This window comes from Onychostoma macrolepis, chromosome 11 (genome assembly GCF_012432095.1).
Source record: "Onychostoma macrolepis isolate SWU-2019 chromosome 11, ASM1243209v1, whole genome shotgun sequence".
Classification (NCBI taxonomy): Eukaryota; Metazoa; Chordata; class Actinopteri; order Cypriniformes; family Cyprinidae; genus Onychostoma; species Onychostoma macrolepis.
Window position 1 is genome coordinate 27,757,529 of NC_081165.1, and position 23,544 is coordinate 27,781,072.

A 23,544-nucleotide genomic window follows, 5' to 3' on the forward strand; every position below is an offset into this window, starting at 1 on the left:
TGCTGGTATGGTATGTTTTGAAGCATGGGATGCTGGTTTGTGCTGGTCATGTGCTGGTCATGTGCTGGTCTTGAGCTGGTCGGACCAGCTTATATCAGCTCAAACCAGCATCCCATGCTTCAAAACATACCATACCAGCATATGCTGTTTTTTTCAACAGGGAACAGTTTTGCTGCTTAATATTTTTTGGAACCTGATTCTTTTATGAATAGAAAGCTAAAAAAGAACAGCATTGATAATGAATCAGGCTGATAAAAATTCTGATTTGCATCACTGAAATAAATTACATTAAAAAAAAATTAAATGTATTTTGAACGACAGTGTGTGTGTGTGTGTGTGTAAAATGTATCTAAATATCTATATATCTAAATAAAAATAGACTATATTAAGTATATGATCCAAAGTAACTAGTAACTAACTACTTGAGTAGTTTTTTTATCCAATACTTTTTTACTCTTACTCAAGTAACTATTCAGACTATTACTTTTACTTTTAATTGAGTAAATATTTCTTCAAGTACTTTTACTTTAGTACAGTTTTTGGGTACTCTACCCACCTCTGAGTATTACAACCTGGAAAAGTATTAATTTAAGGTAAATTTAGAACAAATCAAAAATTTGCGATTATTCACGAGTTAACTCATGACAATCATGCGATTAAAAAAAAAAATTACGATTGTCGATTGACAGCCCTAATATTATTACAATACATTTATGTATATAGCCTACTAATATATATATATATATATATATATATATATATATATATGCTATTTTAATGATAAAGCGCTAATATAAGTAATAAATCTCAATTTTAAAGCAGCTTCACAGAAAATGATTGTGCCAGTGTTTAAATGTCTTTAGATCTAAGAGAAACAGAAATCTAATATCAAAGCAGATGTTTTAATGATTTTTCCTTAATCATTTTAAACAGCATTTCGTTTCATCCAACTTCAGTTTATTTCCAGTTTTCAATTTGAATTCCAGATGAAATAATCGAGGCTATTTATGAATGGACTGATTCAATCACATCATTATATGTCTGTTTCTCTTTTAAGAAACGAGTTTGCTCTACTACTGACCAGCCTGCTATTGCTTCATTTTGACTTTCCTCCTTGTACTTTAAAAGATTCGGTTACTTTTCATGGTCCATTTATAAACACTGGCCTTCGTTTGTGGACTGAATGTTCAGAAACCAGCAGAGAGAGTCTGACTAAACTCTAGATTTGTTCTTAAGCAAATCACTGAATCTCACAAGGTACCAGAACAACTGTTCCTGTGTACATCTAGATTTACATTTCAGATTTAAAATACAGCTGCAACTTATAATAACACATGTGAAGTGAGTCAGGGATGTTAATACAATAAAACTGCATTTAAAATCTTACGTTACGTTCATGCATTGTATATATATATGTACACAGAAACTGTAAATCATCAAGTAATCATTGTATCTTTAGTCTCTTCGTCCTGATCCCTGATTCTGGATCTTGTATTTTATCAATAGTATGTTGAACATAATGGTAGCAGTTCTGTAGCCATCTCTCAACAGCATCCGCTGACCTTTGTCTCTTCTCAGCCTGAGAGAGCTCTGAAAATAACAATGTAAATATGTGAGAACAGAACAAATGACATTTACTCATTAAATTTACAAATGTATATTTAGATGTCTTATATACTGTATGTGATCATTATCGCTAATCTTTTTCTTTTAAGCCTTTTTCAGCTTTCGGACGCAGCCAAGTGGACTCAAACTCTGTTTATAGTCAGATTCTTTATGTGGGTTGGTGAACATTTGAGAGATAGCAGCAGTTCACAAACCCATTGCAAAAGTTTTATTGAAAGTATAACAGGTCTATATTAAATGCAATTTAACAAATCATCAAATACCAATAAATATGAAGTGTCTGTATAATATGTGTTCTTTTATCAATTTGTGCATGTTTTGTTTGTTTTATGGAGGACTTGTCTACACAAGCCAGTAAGAGCCTATTAACTACTATTTTTCCTTTTAATTACACAAATGTCTCGTTAAATGTCTACAAATTTATAAAACTGATCTGAAACCATATAAAAACTATAGACACTAGTGGTGTAATGGTACATGTATTCGTACCAGAAATTTTCGGTGCAGTTCGGTTCAAACAAACACAGCATCGTTTTAACCATTATACAAGTGAAACTTAATGGGAAACTATCCAGTTTTATATATTGTTACTTTTGATAAGAAAAAAAGTCATCTTAAGTCAAAGTCATCTTTCAAATTATGTCCTTTTTTCAGGAAATTCAAACAATAATGACATTTTGGTGCTCTTTGATGTGGCACGACAGATCGCTGTAAACGTCTACGTTCAAACGGCAGCGCGGAGCATGATCATCTCTTCATCTTTACCACTGGTTTTAAAGTGAAATAAACATATGCCTTGTCCAAATACCCACACTTGAGGTTCCTGCATTTGACCATTTGACCACTTAACTGCTTATATGATGTATTTCCTGTATTTGGCCCAATTGAGGATGAAGACACAAGTGTGTGTAGAACTTTTCATTACCTGATGGGACACACTTATAGAGCCTCATTTATAAAGTGTGCGTATGCACAGATTTGATCTTGGAGCATACTCTTAAATCTACGCCAACGCTCATATTTGTAAAAACTGTCTTTCAACTGTGTTTCCAGTCAAGACTTGGAGAAACTTGTTTATCACCAGCAGGTGGATTATTGTAATGGTCTTCTTCCAAAGAAGACCATTAGACAGCCGCAGCTCATCCAGAACGCTGCTGCCAGGATTCTGACTAGAACCAGAACATCTGAGCATATCACAGCAGTCCTCAGGCCCTTACACTGGCTTCCAGTTACATTTAGGATTGATTTTAAAGTACTTTTACTCGTTTATAAATCACTCAATGGCCTATCATATATAATTTCCTTGTTTTTATTGTTGTGGTTATTATTATTATTATTTTAATTCCTTGTTTTTGTTGTGATTTTTTTTTAATGACTATTGCACTTCCTTTTATGTAAAGCACTTTGAATTACCACTGTGTATGAAATGTGCTATATAAATAAACTTGCCTTGCCTAATATCCAACGATGAGAACTACTTGACTTTTTTGTCAAATTTTGCCAATTTTAATTGAAAATATAAGATGAATCATTTGCGTGATTCATGTATCCTAATTCAAATTTAATTCTGAATTTTCCATTTGCAGTTTCAGGTTTTCAACATGTTAATAGATAATTTTCCATGGTCTTTCTATGTAAACGCATGCTGAGTGCCATTTCATTAGAATCTTTTGACTAATAAGAGACAGAGTTGACTCCCATGCAGCATCAGAGCATGGCTGGGTACGCAGTGGTCATTCCTGTTATCTTAGGGAACTACGTTAGTAACCGGAGTGTTCCCATTCTAAACGGTCCCTCACATTGTATTTACCATGATAGGGGAACAATTTATCCAATAACGCTGTACTGTAAGTGCAGAACTAAAAGCCTTTCTGCGAGTCCAGCCCTAGGTTGCTCAGGATGAGGGCCCTAAGGGAACACGGTCAAGTAAGGGCATAAGTAACCCAGAAACTGATGGGGCAGTGAAGGCCAGACAGTGAAGACCAGTCGGCTGCCGCACAGATCTCTTCAATAGAGACACCACTGGGCCAAGCCCAGGAGGAGGCCATTCCCCTGGTGGAATGAGCCTTGACTCCAATCGGCCACTGCAGGCCTACTGAGGCACAAGCCAGTGCCAGTGGTATAATGCAACAAAGCAATAATACTTCATTACAGTATTTAAGTACTTTTTGGAAGTATCTGTACATTACTTGAGTTTTTATATTGCGGCCAACTGCCATTTCCCCAAAGCATATTCGTTACTTACTACAAAATAAAGTCAGAAGAACACAGACCGCAAGAAACCAGGTTTGATGAATCAGTGGTCTGGCGCCTGCAAGTTAGACTCCTAAAAATCACCTTTGCTCATGTGCAAACAAGTGCGAGCACAACCGCGGGGTGATTTCATTTTCCTCTCAAGTCGAGGCTGGGGTGTGCGATGTTACCATATTATCATCTGTGATAATATGGTAAGTGTTGTTGTAATGATGTGCGATCTGACATTTTCGAGTATATCACAAAAACACACACAGAGAGTGCATGCACGTGATTTATTAGTGTATTAAAATTAAAAATTTAAGGCATTCTAAATGCTTCTGTATGCTTTTTATATAATTTAATATTGTTAACTTAATCTATAATCACACAAAGAGTGCTGTTTTTTCCTCCATCATATCAGCATAACAAATGTAATAATCATTTTATACAAGTTTAATAAAGTTAGCATTAAATGACTTACATTTTAGATACAATATTGCCTGTTTTTGCTCAAATTGGCCAACGAAAATAGTTCCAAACAAAGATTACAGAACTGTTGAACATACCCAGGGCTGTCGCCATGACTTTTCGTAAGAGGAAAAAATGACTTAAAAATGTCACATAACATCGGTTAATAGAAATGCCATCAATGCGCAAATCTGTAAGTGAAACATGGCTACTGTGCTCGTCCGAGGCATGTGCCACACTCGGTATGGCGAGAAAAGCAAGGTTATAATTATATCTTTTGCACACTCCAGGCTGGTGGAAGTACTTCACATCTGAACTCAACCCAGATTTCATTAGATCTGCAATCTTAGGAAGCGTTTCAGAGTGTAAGAAGTTCCCTCATGCCATGCTGCTCGTGATTCCTGCAGATACATCATTTCAGGAAGAACAAAAGAGAATCATTCAGCAAAATATGTCCATCCTGGGAGACGACGTCTGGAGACACACAATAGTTTTGTTCACGTGGGGCGACAGATTTAAAAACACCTCAATCGAGCAGCACATTGAGAGTGAAGGAGAAGCTCTTCAGTGGCTGATTGAGAAATGCAGGAACAGATATCACGTCTTTGACAACACAGACAAGAAGAACCGATCTCAAGTCTCAGAGCTGCTCCAGAAGATTGATGAGATGGTGGCAGAAAACAGTTTGTTTCATCTCAACACACAGAAAAACTGTGAGAAAAGCTGTCAGAAAACTGACAAACAGGAGGATCTGAATATGGAGATCAGACTGAAGGATGTCTGCCACTTTCTGGACGAGGGGTTTAAGAGAAAAGCTGAAGAGATAAGAAGGAAGATAGAAAAGTTATGCATGGATATCTTGGAAGAACATCTATATCTTCAGGACTCTTTTAGTATGGATGATCCTCCTGAATGTATGTTTTCACTCACTATTGTGTTGTCAGGTGTAATTTCTAAATATATTTCTGTGATTAACATTTTAATAATGGTGTTTCAGTAGCTCAAGATAAACCTCCTGATTCCCATACACCATTAAAAGCGATCAGTGCACCTCAACAGGACAACAGTAAGTGGGATTTATTTATATATTTGTGTCAGAACTGGATGTAAGCTTATATTTTAGACATACAGTAGTAAAAATTTGAAGTGACTAATCAAAAAAGTTCCTCAAAGTTGTCCTAAGACAAGAACACATTTTGGTTTCAGGTTTGATGAAAGGTTTTGATCCACTTCAAATGTTGACTAAAGGGTCAGCAGTATGAGGTGTCATGAAGGGTTCAGACTCAAAGGGGGATTACTTTGCAAATTAATAATTAATATTAATATTATGCCTTAATTTCTTTCAGTCCCTGGGCCGATTAAAAGTCTTCTGGTGAGAGAGTCCAGCCGATGGGAAAGTATCATCATAGATGGTGTTCAGGAAAGTGTGCAGGACATTAAATCATCATTTGGTAAGTCCTTCAACTGGAACAGATCAACTGATTTAAACAGTTTGAGTTTGTGTTCCAAAGAGAAAAAGCATATTGAAGCGTATGTATAAAACTAACATATACTGTAGGCACAAATAAAATATAAACACACATAGCCATTTATCCAAAGTACATATTAAACAGATATGTTTTTAACTGACTCTTGAAGGCAGACAAAGATGGGATGGTATGGAGATTAAGGGGTAATGCATTCTATAATTTAGGAGCATTAACACTAAATGACCTTCCACCTACAGTAGATAACTGAAAACGAGGGATGGACAAAAGCCCAAGTTCAGAAGATCTAAGAGACTGGGCAGGGCAGTAGGGGTGGAGTAGATCAGCCAGATATGGCGGTGCAAAGCCATTTAGTGCCTTAAATTTTAGAAGCAGTAACTTAAAGTGAACATACTATTGATAAAATACAAGATCCAGAATCAGGGATCAGGACAGAGTTGAAGATATATTAATATTTCTGACTCACTTGACTATTTACTTATTTAAATACAAATAGCACCATGTGTAAATATGTTTAATACACCCACCCTTTGCCATGCCAAGAGCTGAACATCTAGCTCAGGTAACGTACTGAAAATCAGATCAATATTTATCTTTCAGATGTTTTCATTTACTCACGCAATAACCAGTTCTGACATGCCTTCCAGTACTGATAAAGTCACTTCATTTAATTTGACACATTTCATACAGGCAAACCAAGACCTCTTTTATCAGAAGAGCTGTTAATAGAGCTTGTTGCTGTTTGAGCTGTAAGTTTGTAGCCTGCATTCTTTCTTTTGAATTAAATGAAAAGACTCAGCAGATCATTGTGCTGTTGACCATGATCATAACCAGAAGTTCTGGTTTGTATAAGGAAAACACACTATGATGTGGTTTTTAACAGATGGTAATCTGTTCTCTAGAACTGTTTACTGTAGAAACAAAGGAAAATACTTTAGAGTAAAACAAGAAATAAAGGTAAACAAAAGACTTCAGATGCTTTGTGGTTTTGCTTAACTTAGATATGAGATTCTGCATCTGCCTTCTAATAGAATTCTCTCAGCCAACCAACGGCCGATATTATGATCACAAATCACGCAATTTAAGTGTGAGAAACTGTAATTGTGTTTATACGTATATTGCTTGTGTGGATGTACAAAACTAGTTATATTTAAAGTGACCTTGAACTACGGAAAGGCGCTATATAAAACTTCTTCTTCTTATATTTTGACAATAAACATGTTTATATTAAGTTTGGGTTCTCTGTGGAACTCAAACACTTGATCAGTTGTGTGTAAAATAGGTTGATCTACTGACCAAATGATGATTTAATGTCCTGCAAACTTTCTCGAACACCATCCATGATGATACTTTCCCATCGGCTGAACTCTCTTTCCAGAAGAGTATTAATTCGTTCAGCAACTGAAAGAAATTTAAACATAATATTAATGTTCACACCACAGAAGTATCAGTAAGGTATATACAAAGTTCTGGAATGAAACTTTAGATAGATCTAACTCAATATGGTATAATGACATCATTATCACATGGCGCAGCTGATTGGTTCTCTCCTGTATCAGTAGCCAATTAGCTCGCTGCTCGACATTCAAATACTTGGCAGTGTTTGCTATTGCTGTAGCAGCGCACTTCAAAAACCCTCCACCTTCCCCAGCTCCACCTGTATAGATCTGCTACGGGGTGATCATGTAAGCTATGGGAGTTATTCATATACAGTGGGTACGGAAAGTATTCAGACCCCCTTAAATTGTTCACTCTTTGTTATATTGCAGCCATTTGCTAAAAATCATTTAAGTTCATTTTTTTCCTCATTAATGTACACACGGCACCCCATATTGACACAAGCCAGAGCCCTGACTTAAATCCAATTGAGCATCTCTGGAGAGACCTAAAAATGGCTGTCCACCAACGTTTACCATCCAACCTGACAGAACTGGAGAGGATCTGCAAGGAGGAATGGCAGAGGATCCCCAAATCCAGCTGTGAAAAACTTGTTGCATCTTTCCCAAAAAGACTCATGGCTGTATTAGATCAAAAGGGTGCTTCTACTAAATACTGAGCAGAGGGTCTGAATACTTAGGACCATGTGATATTTCAGTTTTTCTTTTTTAATAAATCTGCAAAAATGTCAACAATTCTGTGTTTTTCTGTCAATATGGGGTGCTGTGTGTACATTAATGAGGAAAAAAATGAACTTAAATGATTTTAGCAAATAGCTGCAATACAACAAAGAGTGAAAAAATTAAGGGGGTCTGAATACTTTCCGTACCCACTGTATGTTATGTGCAGCAGCAGTATTTCTTACATGCTCACAGCAGCATGTTGTGGATGTATTGGCAGTAGCAATTCGATAACAAGCAAGAGTTCAGGCAAGGTGCAAACATAATCCAAAAAGGCAAGACAAAGGGAAAATCCACGACAGAACAATGATCAGGAAACTAGCAATGAACAGGACTAGACTGACTTAGACAACTAGCAAAACTTTAGCAGGCTCCGTAAAGTAGCTATCAGCTATAAACGCTAAACAATACTCGGCGATCTGAAAGAGGAAGTCCAAGGCTTATAAAGCATGTCTGATTGGATTCAGCTGTGTATGTGTAATCAGTGCAATGAATGATGGGAACTGTAGTCCGGAGTGACATGTAACGGTCTGTGTGGTGTGAGAGTCAATATGATGGAGAGGCGACCTCTTATGGCAGTCGGACGGAAGGCCACGAACCGGATTCGTGACACTTATGTTAACTAAAAATGTTGTCTAATTGAATTTGTTTTCAGCCACCAATAAGATTGTGGTGCTCTTAACTTTAAAGAGATATTTCACCCAAAAATGAAAATTCTGTCATTAATTACTCACCCTCATGTCGTTCCAAACCCGTAAGACCTTCGTTCATCTTCAGAACACAAATTAAGATATTTTTGATGAAATCTGAGAGCTCTCTGACCCTCCATAGACAGCAAGGATCCTAACACGATCAACGCACAGAAACATAGCAAAGACATTGCTACATTTCTGTGTGATGATCGTGGTAATATCATTGTGGAACACAAATTAAATATCTTAATTTTTGTTCCGAAGATGAACAAAGGTCTTACAGGTTTGGAACGATATGAGGGTGAGTAATTAATGGCAGAAGTTTAATTTTTGGGTTAACTAACCCTTTAATTATCACGTTTACATACACTTTTGATTCCCAAGAACTGACACATGGTCATTTCAGTTTGATCATATATTTTAAGACATATATTCAAAATCCCACTTACTGCTGTCCTGTTGAAGTGTACCCATCACATTTAATTGGTCATCAGGAGGTTTATCTTGATCTATAGTTGAAACACCATTTGAAAATGTAAATCAGAGAAATATATGTAGAAACTAGATTAAAATTTTATTAAGACAAACTTTCTGTTGGTTTGAGAAAGGAGTTTAAATAGCTTGAAGTTCGATTTAGTAGTAGTTTTAACAATTCTAAATTTGAAGATTTTAAGATCTATCGGATAGATAGAAATATTAGTTAGAATTTGAAAGAATATTGGATAGAATGGAAGCTTAACTGAGTCTAAATGGCTTCCAGTATGTTTAAGTCCTATCAGTCCAGTGTGAAAGTCTGACCCGAGTTTGGTTGGTTGTAGCATTAAAGTGAGGTGTCAGAGTAAGAAATTTTAGTCTCAGAAGAAGAGGAATTTTAACTTTAAATAGCATTTATGTAAGTTGTCTGCCTCAAGCCAACATAATTATAACTGACAAGACAGAGGTGAAACTTACAGTTAAGAGGATAAGTCATACTCTGAGATTCCTCAAGGTTTGGACAATCTTCCATGATATGCGCGCATAACTTTTCTATCTTCCTTCTTATCTCTTCAGCTTTTCTTTTAAACCCCACATCAAGAAAGTGGCAGACATCCTTCAGTCTGATCTCCATATTCAGATCCTCCTGTTTGTCAGTTTTCTGACAGCTTGTCTTTGCATCACAGTTTTTCTGTGTGTTGAGACGAAACAAACCGCTTTCTGCCACCATCTCATCAATCTTCTGGAGCAGCTCTGAGACTTGAGATCGGTTCTTCTTGTCTGTGTTGTCAAAGACGTGATATCTGTTCCTGCATTTCTCAATCAGCCACTGAAGAGCTTCTCCTTCACTCTCAATGTGCTGCTCAATTGAGATGTCTGGGAATCTATCGCCCCACGTGAACAAAACTATGGTGTGTCTCCAGACATCGTCTCCCAGGATAGACATATTTTGCTGAATGATTCTCTTTTGTTCTTCCTGAAATGATGTATCTGCTGGAATCACGAGCAGCATGGCATGAGGGAACATCTTAAACTCTGAAACGCTTCCTAAGATCGCAGATCTAATGAAATCTGGGTTGAATTCAGATGCGAAGTACTTCCACCAGCCTGGAGTGTCCAAAACAGTCATCTTCCTTCCATCTACATCTCCAAACCCTCTGGTACATTCTCTGGTTTTTCCTCCTATGGCAAATTCATCCCGGTTCAAGATGGTGTTTCCAGCTGAACTCTTTCCACAAAACAACCATCCCAGCAAAACAACTCCAATCTCTTCAAGACAACGCACATACGCTGAAATAAAAGGACAGTTGTGCTGAAAAACTAAAGGATTTGCATCTTTGAGCCTCTTTACACCTAATATTCAGAGCCAGTTCTTGAACAGTGGGTGGGGACCAATTTTTGTGGTAGTGCAGCGGTCCTCAACTCTGGACCTCGAGATCCACTTTTAGCTTGTTTAGCTCCAACCTGGATTAAACATACCTACCTGCAACTTTGTAGTAATCGTAAAGACCTTGATTAGCTTGTTCAGATGCGTTTGATTAGGGTTGGAGCTAAACTCTGCAGGAAAGTGGATCTTGAGGTTGAGGAGCCCTTGGGTAGTGGATGGTGTTTTTATTCAAAAGAATGAAATAAAGGATTTTAGGAGATTTAAGCAGAAAAAGAAAAAGAAAGAACAGCAGTAAAAGAACAAAAATTTAATAAATTTGAACTATTTGCAAATAATATTTAAATTTTAAAGTATGCACACATTCACATTTACTCATATGCCATTCACACAGAGCAAGTTTTGCTTTGAAAATGTGGGGAAAAAACACTAATTAGTGGGAAAAATGCAAGGTCTCAAGGCATGTTTTTTAAAAGTTGAACTTAATGCGTTTTTAAAACCCCATGCGCGAGACGCTGCAAAAGATACAAGGTCAACGGTCAAAAGATTTGTCGCACGTTTACACAGGCTAGAAATATATTTTAAAAAGTAGCTCGGTGCATGGAAAAACGCGTTCTGTGTGAAAGAGCAAATAGGCTAGAAAATTAATTTATGAATTAAGAATCATGCATGCATCATATAGCCCTTCTTCCAGTTTAAATATAAGAAATTTGACAATTTGAAAAAAAGTAAAAATTTTGACAATGGAAAAAAGTCAAGTAGTTTGCATCGCTGGATATTACCGTTGGTCATTTAACATTACTATCATAAACTTTTGTCAAATATTAAATGTTCATTAGTCAAATATTACTCCACTCTCTTTCAGTGTTACAAAAAACTGAAGTATATGTAGGCTTTCTTTTAATCAGCCCTCTCAAACATTTTGACATTGATAAGCACTGTTAAATCACTGAGGCGGACCACCCTAAAAATGTAACTTTTAGTCATTCTGTAAAACAACAGACAAACAATTGGATTTCTCCTGTGAAAATTCACAGAACAACCATAAATATACCTGCACATTTATCTTACCTTTTTCTTGAAATGTTGACCGTTCCTTCTTTACTGTGGATTGTCTAGATTTTGCTTTGGTCTGAATTTCCTCCCACTGCTCGTTGACTTCCTTTACTTTCTCCAGATCAATGTTAAAGCGCTTGCCTTTGCTCCTCTTCACAATTCCTTCAGTTTTCTTGAACAGCTCTTTGACTTGAGTTCGGTCATGATGGTTTGAATTATTAAAAACAAGATATTTATTTTCGCATTTTTCAATAAGCCGCTTGAGTGCTGACCCCTCTTCCTGAATATGCTGCTCTATGTCTTCTCGTTTAATTAAATCTCCTCTTGTGAAGATGATGAGGGTGTGAGTCCAGACATTGGGACCCAGCAGCTCCACATACTTCTCCAGAAACCTCCCATCAGGGTCAGTGAATGCAGAATCGGCCCGAATCACGATCAGAACCGCGTGAGGTCCGGGTGAAATCAGAGAAATCCTGCGAACCAGCTGCTGTTTAGAGATGTTGGATAAATCATTCAGATTGAAGGTTTTCCAGCAGCCAGGAGTTTCAACCAGACTGACTTTCCTGCCATCAATAAATCCCTCTCTCTTCACATACTCTTCTCCTTCAGTTTCACTGGTATCCAGTATAGTGTTGACCACTGAGGTTTTCCCAGAGTGATGCCTTCCAATCAGCACTGCTCTCAACTCTGAGACAAAACGAGAAGAAAATTAAATATTAGACTATTTAAATAATGGATGCAGCTTTGTCATCTAATATTGTGTTTATCACTAAGGCTTTGTCAGATTTCTGCCATGCTATAACAACAGCCCTTACTTCTGCCAGGAAAAATTGTATATAACAAGATAAAGTACTAAACAGTTTTGTTTTCTGTTTTGTTTACAGTAAAGAATACATTTAGTATCAATCCAAAGCAAATGATAATTTGATATCTTAACAAACTGTCTGTAAACTTTACCTTCTTCCATCATTCTTGCATTTGTTTCTGTTTTGTTATCCAAAATAACGTTAAAAAGTGTAAGGAAAGAAAATCAAACTATAGGCCTAATTTAGAGAAAATCAAACCAGTACAAACCAAAAAATAAAATAAGCTAAAATCACATAAAAGCGAATACAAATATACAAATCTGCCAGACCGACATCCAGGATGAATACAACTTCACTGCAACTTGACGCTCAGAAACGAGATTGTAGCTTAAACCCGTATCTGAAACCAGTATTTCAGGTTTGTCTAGTCTCGTGGCTAATAATGTTGTGTAAATATCACTTAGCTATGGGCCATAGGAGCTATGGATTAAAGCTTTCCTCTTATAGCCTTCTTGGAGAGTTGACTTCTTGAATTTTACTTACTAATGCGAGATTACGTGTTCATACCGTATGCACAGTATGGGGCTTACTGTACATGTTTGTAGCTATATCATAACACAGAATCACATTCCAGCCTTTAAAAACCCTCAGTAGGCTATTTTTTATATTTCTCAATGGTCCACTGGAGGGCGTCACATTCACTCCTAATGTGCTGCTCAACAAACTGTGTTGGTTCGTCTAAAATGAGGCTCAAAGAAACTCATACAAGCTCAAAGAAGAGAAAAACTGGTAGGCTACTTTTAGACAAGGCTTCAATGTTCCATTCAGTGTTTTACTAAATTTGTTTAGTTGTAACTAGAAACAAGAAAATCTGGAGAATCTGCAGAAAATGTCACATTTGCTTAGTAATGAATAAATCTAACATTAATTTCTTACTCATTTTAAATTTACCAAAGCAGGTGCTTTTATCCAAAGAGAAATATTTTACTTACAATACTTACAAAATATTTCTCAACATTTCACTGTAAAAAAAATTCCGTAAAATTTTTGGTAAAAAACCGGCAGCTGTGGTTGCCGGAATTCTACCGTAAAATATACGGTAGCAACGTTTTAGGTTTTAACTTAAATTTACAGTTAAATACCGTAATTTCATTAACTGATATAATGTTAATATACCAACCTATTGAAGTACTGAAATCTGTTTGGTATCTTTGTAATACACGGATAACCACCAAATGCAGGTGGTGATGAGAAAGTCACATGATGAACCAAAGCCCATCACAAGCAGCTTTTAAATAATAACATATATAGAAGGTGCACAGTGTCATTCACACAAACACTAAACACCATCACGGTGAGACTCATCAAACTGAAATATGCAATAAACATTAATTTAACAATATTGGATGTAACATACAACCCTAATAAACATAACTGATAAGAAAAAACTAAGAAACATAGTTATTTCAAAGAAAAAACATCAAATTCAAACAAAATTTGAAATGCAATGCAGGGAATTCTGGGAACGTCAATTTACGTTTTTTCCCTGTCAATTTTACATTCTTTTTCACTTCCAAAAGCGGTATTTCACTGTAAAATTGTCTGAAATGTCTATTACAGTTTTTCACCGTATATATTAGGGGAACTTACCATTAACCATTTAACAGGTTTTTACCGTTGTCACAAATTCAGCCTCTGTGTCTCCCTCCAATCACCACCAGAGGGAACTATCACCAGAGTATTAACCGGTTCATTAAGACTTCATTTCCCATGTACCCCGTGCCAGAGACTGATCACCGGCACAGGTGTTCCTCATTGCTTGGTCTATTTAAACTGTGCCGCCCTTGCTCTCCTTGTGAAGTCTTGTTTTGCTATGCAGTCATTTCTGAGCGGTTTCCCTGTTTGCTTACCTGTTGATGACCTGGATTGTTTACCTGTTTCTGAAGGATTGCTGCCTGCCTCTTCTGACTCTGCCTGCCTTACTGAGTATCTCTATTGTCTGTTTGCCGCCTGCCTTGACCCTCAGCCTGAACTCTGTTTCTGATTCTGCCCTGCCTCTGCTATATCTGACACCAGTTACTGATTTATGCCTGTCTGACTTTTCTTGTGTTTCAATAAAACTGCACATGGATCCTGACGCCACTGCCACCTCATTACAACCGTAGCTTTTTCACAGTTTTTTACTTTTAAAATCACGGTCATTTTTTACAACTGTATGGTTTCAGTTATTTCGAATCATAGCTGAAATCATCTACTGTTGGTTTTCTTTAATATGGAACCCATAAATCCATCTTTTAAAACTGTGACAATGTTTAGCACTTGGATGAACATGTTTTTCCTTTTCAATTTCTCTTTCAAGAAAAATGCTGATTGAGTTAACATGTGATCAGCTTGAAAGATTTGGTTGCTCTTTATGGTCCATTTAGAAATGCTGGCCTGAGTCTGTGGATACAATAATGCTGTAAACCCACAGAGAGAATCTGACTATAGAGTTTGAGTTTCTCTTTCACCATTATGTCCTCAACCAAATCACTGAACCTCATGTTGCATCAGGACAAGTCAAGTCAAGTCACCTTTATTTATATAGCGCTTTTACAATGCAGATTGTGTCAAAGCACTTAACAGTATCAAATTGGAGGATAGAGTGTCAGTAATGTATAATGATAAGATTAAACACTCAATTTTCAGTTAAAGGCATTTCATTATTGAATTCAGAGATGTCATTGTCTAGCTCAGTTTAGTTTAAATAGTAGCTGTGCAATCAAATCGGCGATAATCGCTAGAAATTAAGTGGACAACTATTCTTGTGTACTGTAAATCACTTCAGATCAGGTTAAAAAAAGATCAGTAACTACTAATGAAGACAAAAATGTTAGAAAAAGCTTCTTAACACTGATGCATAATCTCATATAAACAAAGAAAAAAATTGTCTATTGGCAATAGTGTGGTGATGTCTTCTCTCAACAGGCTGCATTTTGTGAAAAATTTGAAACTGATGCAAATAATGTATGTAAAAGCAGCCGCACCTTTAGGTAGTTTCCTCTCTTTGTTCCTCCTGTAAACAGTCCCACATAAGTCTTTTTTTTTTTTTTTTGCAATTCAAGAGGACAGATAAACCATAAACAAAAATACTTCTTTAGAGGAACATTATAATAGGTTAGAGTGGCTAGAGTAGAATGAAAGTAAATAAAATGGAAAACAACTGCTCTTTTGATCACTAAGTCTCTGGTTTACTAAAAGTTTGCATGAATAAAACATGTATTTGATTGAAGTGATTTTATCCATTCTAAAAGTCATGTCAGATCAGTGTTGATCATTAATTTGATACCCTTGTTTTTATAAATTGCAACAATATTTGCATCCTTCCACTGTTGGGGAATATTTTCTTGCTGCCAAACTAGGGTGATTAACTGATGGATCTCAGATCTTTAGGAGCTCAACAGGAATACAATTAAGCCTAGGGGACTGATTGTTTATTATCAACATACTTCAGAAAACGAAGGGGGTGCATCAAGACTCTGTATGCTTGGAAGAGTTGATAATTCCTCCAGTACTGTAAGATCAACTGATGCCTTCTGGTTTAATAAGGCTTTCAAAATGCTCCCCCATCTCTGAACAATGCTCGTTTGGTTCTTAATGAGGGCCCGTTCATGAGCTCTTCTCAAAGTGCAGACAGAGTAAGATCTTGGGCCATAAATGGCCTTCACTGCATTGTAAAAATTTTGCATTTTATGCTCGTCTGCGTAAGATTGTATCTGTTGAGCTTTTAGATGTCCACCGTTGATTCTGTAGTTGATGCAAGGTCTGTTGCGTCTCTTTTCTCTGTTTATGCCAGACTTTCTTGAGGGCTTCAGATGATTGATTATTATAGGGGCATTGTGCATTTTTTCAAAAAGGGTGGAAATAAGTGTGGAATTTTCATCAAACCAATCCTGATTTTTGAGCTTACCAACAAATTCAACAGCTGTATCATACGTATAAAGCTTCATTCCTGAGTAGAAGCTCAATGTTAAGCTGGATCCCTGTCAATCTTTAAGCAACAGCTGAAAACTCATCTCTTTCGACACTACTTGACTTCACCCTACACTTAAAAAAAAAAAATACAAAAAAATCTCTCTCTTTATTTATTCCTTCCCTTGCTAGCTTGTACTTATTTAAACAATGCCTGAGACTTGGTATTACAGGCACTTTGTTTGTCGGATTGCCTCTTCAAGATGAATCGCTTTATGTATTCCCCAATTGTAAGTCGCTTTGGATAAAAGCGTCTGCAAAATGACTAAATGTAAATGTAATGTAGCTTTTTAGCAAAAGGACATCGAGAGTTGATTCACACTTCGGTGTCTTGTAGCTGTGCACAGATCAGCTTCCCCGTAGCTGCCTTTCTAAGATGTACTGCTGGCCGAATCCTCAGATTAAGCTTGTCTATAATCATTTGATGATCAGTCCAGTGCTTGCTCATCTCATAGCTTGAGTTATGAGCACATTCTTCATTTGATTTGGCCTGACAATGATGTAGTCCAGTGCTTATATCATGGGTGTAACAGGAGGTCTTGTATTTGTTTTTTAATTGAAGCATGGTATTAGTAATGGTTCAACACAAAAACTCAAGAGTCTTAAATCTTTGGCGTTTCCATGCCCAATTATTCCATCCCAAATTTTACTATTTTTTCCCACTTTTGCACTGAAATCACACAGAAGATTTTGTTGCCACACGGAGCTGCCCTCAAGGGCTTCACCCAGTGTCTCTTAAAAACTATCCTTTACTTCTTTTCTGAATTTTATTTATTTGTTTATTTTGTGTGTGTGTGTGTGTGTCAAACATTAATTTTTAACAAGGAGTCCATAGAACCTCTGTACACAATTCATGTTTTTTTTTTTAATACATTATACAGACAATAGACTTTGTAAAAGCTCAACAAATACTTTATTTTTTGAACCTGATAAAATACAATCATGTCAAAATTTAAAAAGTTAAAGTTGCATAATAAAAGTACTACACACATCAAAACTATGCTGACACATAAGAAATTATTTTGCATGAGTATGCTGCACTTTTTAGTTTTTGCACTGTATTCATTTAAAATGTAGGAACATTTTTAGTGGAATAAAGCTTCCAAAATACTCTGAAATTCCATGTGACTTATTGTCGGATGAAAGCATCTGTCAACATATACATGTAAAACTGTAGCATAAAATATACTAATGAAGGTAGTAAATGAACCGGGATCATTAAAAAAAAAGTGCATGAAATTATTTCTTTAATAAACTCTATAGTGATTCCATAGTAGAAGATAACTGTGGTGTTTTGAAAGAAAGCTCTATATGATCAGAAATGTTTCAGTAAATGTCTGTGAGAGATGTTTAACTTATACAGATATTTATCAATTCAATGGTTACTATGGTACAGGAATAGAAAATGATGGCGTGTTAATGCACGTTAATTGTTTTGGACTACATTATAACTCAAAAGTTACTTCAAATGATGGAAATTATAATGTAAAGTAATATAATTTTCAGATATTATACAATAATATCAATTATTAATTAGAGACACACAAGCATATTAATAATTAGAAAAACACATATTTAACAAACAATTACTAAAATTGCAAATGGGTTGTATTTGCTATACACTGCATATGTCTGACATATTTTGAAGTAGAGAGTATAAGTTTTACTATGCAAACTTGTTTTTACAGGCGTATAACATTTTCATCTAACAGTTTAGATGTATTATCTGGTGTCTCTGGAGTCTGTGGATGTTCTGCTGGATCATTTTGTTCTGTTTTATATCCTGATTGTCAGGGAGTCACAGTCATCAACCACCACTCACACCAAGATCACACTCAGCTGCAGGGCTCTACAGTGCGACCATTTCAGTCACATTTGCGACTGAAAACTACTGCGTGCGACTATGAAATGAAAATATTTAGGAGCACCTGTGCGACTGACCCGATCAGCATATTTGTGTTTGCGCTGAGGGAGCTTCAAAGGTTTCTAACGCACTTGCGTGCTTTTGCAGCGTTGAGTAATATATCACAGACTTATATTGTCTGACTACAACACTATTGCCTTATTTTGCTCTATTTCGTCAATGAAAATAGTTTCAGACATAGTTTCTGCACATCTCCATTCAAACACAGCGGTGTTTCATTTATGAATGAACTGCGTTTTTAAATTAATCTAGTCAATGACTCAATTACCCATTCATAAAGACAGTCAGATGCTTCGTTCCTGAATGAATCGGCCGTTCGAACGAATCAATTAAATGAATGATTCAGTGATAAAATCAGTGACTTGCCGCCACCTGCTGGCAGTTTTAATTTAATTTTTAAAGTATCATTTCTGTTATTTAAATCATTTAATATTTCTACATTCAAAATTGTATATTTAAAACATTAACCTCAACATGAATTTATGAATTGCACTCATGCCACCTCTGAGCCTTATTAAATGTCTGAAGGTTAATTTTTTGATCAGAATTTTTGATTATCGATTAGAAGGTGCTCCTAAATTTTTTAAATTAGGAGCGCAAGTGCTCCTAAAAGAAAACGTAAGCATAGAGCCCTGATCTGTATTCTCATCACCTGCACCTGCCGTCTCCAATCAAGCCACATATAAAGTCACGCTCCACTCATTGTGAAACTCAATTGTGAAACCGATGTTTCAGATTTGCTGTATTCCTCATATTTTTGAAACCACCGAGCCACCTTTTCATTTACACTCGTATTTTCATCTATATAGGTGTAAGCAGAGAACGTCATTTTGTTTGGATACAAACTGACCTCCAATGTCAAATTATATAAAACTTAAGAAAAATATTTGACTCAAGCAAAGTAAATAACTCACAAGATGCTACAGGTTTCTGGATGTTCAAGATTCCGTCCATTAAAATTACTTCCAATCTGCTTCCATCTCTCTTTATCTGCTCCATGACTTTTTCATCAGCTTTCACTGAAAGAGGAAGATGACACAGAATGAGTGAATTAAATAAACATTTACAGTTGTCCATGCTGCTTGCAGCTATAATATAGCTATTGAAGACAGACAGAATTGCCCATTTACAATCTATGATGCCTGTCATGCTTGCATCACTTTTGGCTTCTATACATCCAGTGATGGCCATCCCTAATTCTTTCAGCTTCATTTTTATTATTTTAAGCCTGTTTTTAATCTCCTGGTACATTAATGTCAGTAACTGGTCAGCGTTCAGACTTAATTCCTCGTCTTGTTGTGTGTCAGTGTCATGAACGTTCACTGCAGCACAGTCAGTATTGAGATGAAACAAGCTGTTTTCTGCCACCATCTCATCAATCTTCTGGAGCAGCTCTGAGACTTGAGATCGGTTCTTCTTGTCTGTGTTTTCAAAGACGTGATATCTGTTCCTGCATTTCTGAATCAGCCACTGAAGAGCTTCTCCTTCACTCTCAATGTGCTGCTCGATTGAGGTGTTTTTAAATCTGTCGCCCCACGTGAACAAAACTATGGTGTGTTTCCATACCGTGAGGGTATTGCATGTATTGCATCTCCAGGATTGCAGTCTGTGCAAACTTTGGGTTGAATTTAGACGAGAAATACTTCCACCAGCCTGGAGTGTCCAGCACAGTCACTGACCTGCCGTTAACAGCACCAGAATATATTTGGCACTTTTTTGTTCCTCCAATTTCAATTTATTAATTATTAAAGATGGTGTTTATAGTTGAAGTCTTCCCAGAAAGCACCCACCCAAGCACTACAATTCTCACTTCTGAGAGCGGAGCCACAGCTTCTTGAAGAAAACATAAAAATGTTAGAATTTTATTAGACATTTATTATGTATTTGCATTTTTAATTGTGCACTTGGACACATTTACTCATTCTTATTCTGGCTATTTTTTTTTTTTTTTTTAGAGTGATAAAATGATGTTGTAAGGACAGAAACTTTCCTGTAGGGCTTTCCTGTAGCTCAAATAGTAGAGCATGGCGCTAGCAAGGCCAAGATCATGGGTTCGATTCCCAGGGAAAGCAAGAGCTGATCAAATGTAAAAACTGTAACTTGAATGCAATGTAAGTTGCTTTGGATAAAAGCGTCTGCCAAATGCATAAATGTAAAATGTAAATGTAGAAACATGCAACACAAATGATAACTCTCTTATATTTCCGCTTCCCAGCTAACAGAACATTCTCAGAACTTCGACTAACATTCCGGCAACATTCGAACAATCTTTCAGTAACCTTAGCCTGCCTTAGCCTACTAGAACATTCTTTCCAAGTTATCTGGTCCTTAATGTTATCAAAACATTAGCACAAAAAGCATTCTCTATATATCTTGCATTGGATTTTTCCCCCCAGAACCATTTTTATTTAACATTTTTAAATGTAACTACTTGTTTCAGAACATTCATTCATTCATTTGCACCACCTGCTGTCAAACTGATGAAGTTGTTTTCTTGATTTGCTGGTGCTTTTTCTATTTGCATGTGTTTTGTGAAGTTGCAGCGCGTTGAGCTCTCTCGGCCACAGTAAAAATGATAATGGAATGCTTTTTTAAAACATTAAAACATTTTTACAAAGATTTTATTTATTTATTTATTTTTAAACTGGACAATTGAGAAATGACGTTTTCATAACTTAACTTAACATAACTTTCAGAACATATTTTTATTTGCTGGGTTCTGTCTAGATTCCAGCTCTCATAATGTTCATGAGAAAAGAAAAAAAAAGTCAGTCAAATGTGTACAAACACTGGTGGTTTACTTACTTATTTCTTTCTTTCAGTGGTTTTCTTTTGTCCTGAACCATTTCTTGCTTTTGCTCTTTTTTCATTTTCATCTCTTTTTCTCTGAATGTCGAGCAGCACGTCGTCTCGAGTTTCAAAATGCTTGCCGTTGTTTTCTGCCACAGCATCATCAATCTTGATAAGCAGCTCTTGAACTCCAGCACTTTTATTTTCACTCTTAAAGATGTGGTATTTTTCTCCACATCTCTGTATGATCTGCTGAAGATCTTGGTTCAGTATGTGCTGCTCGATGGATTCGTCCTTCAGTGAATCTGCTCCTGTATATATCAGGTTTGTCTAGTCTTGTAGCTGATAAGATGGACCTGGTGATTTCAGGAGAAGATTGACATGAAATTGACGTCATATAGCTCATTCAACGAATCTTAAAAACAAGCTTCAAACATGCATATGAATGGCAGAATGTGGAAAAATGTTGTGGAAAGTCATTCATATTTTTTTAGGATTTCATAAAACGTTTATGATGGGAATCCATGTGCTTAATATCCTAAAATAGCTGATTGAAACCTTGGGTGATGTTTTTCTATTACATTCATATTGCTGTTAATAGAATAGGACAGAATAGAATAGAACCTAGCTACAGTTTGACCAGCATGCATCACAGCATGAACACTGAATATCAGGTATAATTATACTCGTGTCAAATTAATCTCAGAAATTAACATCACACAGAAGACAAAATATATTCACTCTTAGGTATTAAAAATAAATGTTCCCTGAACATGTATAATAAAGCTGAAGTCCTTATTTTCCTCATCAACACTTTTTTCTTTGATTTAACTAATAGCTAAATTAATTTTAGTTAATAGTTAAATCAGTTAACGTGGATTAAAAACTTCACTTTTATTTATGCCTTTTTGAAGCTAGGATTTCAAATATCTTTGGATATTTTATTTTAACATTTACAGTCGTGTTTAACACAGAAAAACATTTCAGCTCGACTCTTTCATGTCACGGGTTATGAATGCTGCTAAACTGCATTTCAACAAACAGTGTAATATACAAAATATAAACTGTAAAAAGTGAAAGTTGACTTAACTTAAAAAAATTGAGGAAACCCGTTGCCTTAAAATGATTAAGTACATAATAAAAAATAAAAAAAAGTTAAGTGAACTTGATGATTCAATTGACTTATTTTTTCAATTATCATTTACTTAAAAATTTTAAGTTAAGTCAACTTATCACTTTTTACAGTGTACATTCTGTTCTGACTTTAATGGTTTTTACACCAATATAAGTGAATCCATAATTGTATTATCTTTCATTGTTGTCTTTAGCGTACAGGTCTTTTTTTACAACCAGATGTTGTTGTTTGTCAGACCCATTATTGCACTGTAAAAAGTGATAAGTTGACTTAACTTAAAAAAATTGAGTAAATGGTAATTTAAAAAAAAAGTTAATTGAATTGTCAAGTTCACTTAACTTTTTTTTGTTTTTAATTTTTATTATTATGTACTTAATTTTAAGGCAATGGGTTTCCTACATTTTTTTAAGTTAAGTCAACTTTCACTTTTTACAGTGTGTGATCTTTTTTATTTATTTATTTTTGTTCAGTTTTTCTGTCGTTGAGCTCTATCTCACATTCAATTAATTTTGAGTTTGAAGAAGTTTAGATTATAAGTTTGTGATTATTACGAAAAATAAATAATGACTTTAAAAGAAATATACACTACACCAAAATAACAATAAACATACAAAATACAACATAATACATAATTTACCAAGATATGAACAAAAATCTTTCCCTCTCCCACTTCTGCTGTTGTTTAGAATGTCCAATAAATTAATTAATTAATTGACACGTGTTGGGATAATTAGTAAAGACAGGTGATAAAGGTTACTGAGAACCTTTAAAAAACCCAATTTGTTCTTCTTTGAGAAACGAGATCGTGTGTGTATGAGAGAATATGAAGAAACTATTGCAATTATTGAGCAAACATGTGTTTCTGGATTTGTGGTTTATGAAAAGAAATCTAAAGAATATATATTTTTTTTCATTCCAGATAAGGAGGGAGAAACATTTGTCCTCTGTGTTCTTTTGGGTTTTGTTTTTCTTTTGAGAAAATAAGTGGGTTAGAGATTTAAGGAGAGTCTCTCAATTAATTTTTACGTTACAGTCCTCCATTTAGAAGACACCCGGTTGATAAATCATTCAATTACACACGTTAAATGAAACAACAAGACACCCGAAATCTATCTTAACCCCAGCCATCAAATATATAGACAAACTAACTTTAATATTATATTCAAACATAATCATTTAGCAGATGTGTTACTCCAACACAAGAAGTCCTAAAAATACAGGTGCATCTCAATAAATTAGAATGTCATGGAAAAGTTCATTTATTTCAGTAATTCAACTCAAATTATGAAACTCGTGTATTAAATAAATTCAGTGCACACAGACTGCAGTAGTTTAAGTC

General features: G+C 35.6%; 1 protein-coding gene across 3 annotated transcripts; it reads right to left on the minus strand.

Moving 5' to 3' along the window:
- Positions 1 to 792: 792 nt before the first annotated feature.
- Positions 793 to 14,131, minus strand: LOC131549516 (GTPase IMAP family member 8-like). Of its 3 annotated transcripts, none has more exons than XM_058791774.1 (6): positions 13,996 to 14,131; positions 11,555 to 12,226; positions 9,577 to 10,389; positions 9,075 to 9,134; positions 7,113 to 7,217; positions 793 to 1,590 (listed from the first exon to the last, which is right to left on the minus strand). In XM_058791774.1, exons 1-6 carry the CDS (start codon positions 14,003 to 14,005, stop codon positions 1,445 to 1,447), a joined length of 1,806 nt encoding a protein of 601 aa, XP_058647757.1. In that variant the 5' UTR covers positions 14,006 to 14,131; the 3' UTR covers positions 793 to 1,444. The 3 variants fall into 3 exon arrangements, with proteins under 3 accessions (XP_058647757.1, XP_058647756.1, XP_058647758.1); XM_058791773.1 differs by lacking the exon at positions 13,996 to 14,131 and adding an exon at positions 12,497 to 12,690; XM_058791775.1 differs by lacking the exons at positions 7,113 to 7,217; positions 13,996 to 14,131 and adding an exon at positions 12,497 to 12,690.
- Positions 14,132 to 23,544: the final 9,413 nt, after the last annotated feature.

What these genes read in the sequence shown, in the direction of transcription:
- LOC131549516 (XM_058791773.1), bottom strand. An exon ending in TATGACTTATCCTCTTAACT is followed by an intron (nt 9,135 to 9,576) that starts GTAAGTTTCACC and finishes TTTCAACTATAG; the next exon opens with ATCAAGATAAACCTCCTGAT. An exon ending in GGACATTAAATCATCATTTG is followed by an intron (nt 1,591 to 7,112) that starts GTCAGTAGATCA and finishes TGTTATTTTCAG; the next exon opens with AGCTCTCTCAGGCTGAGAAG.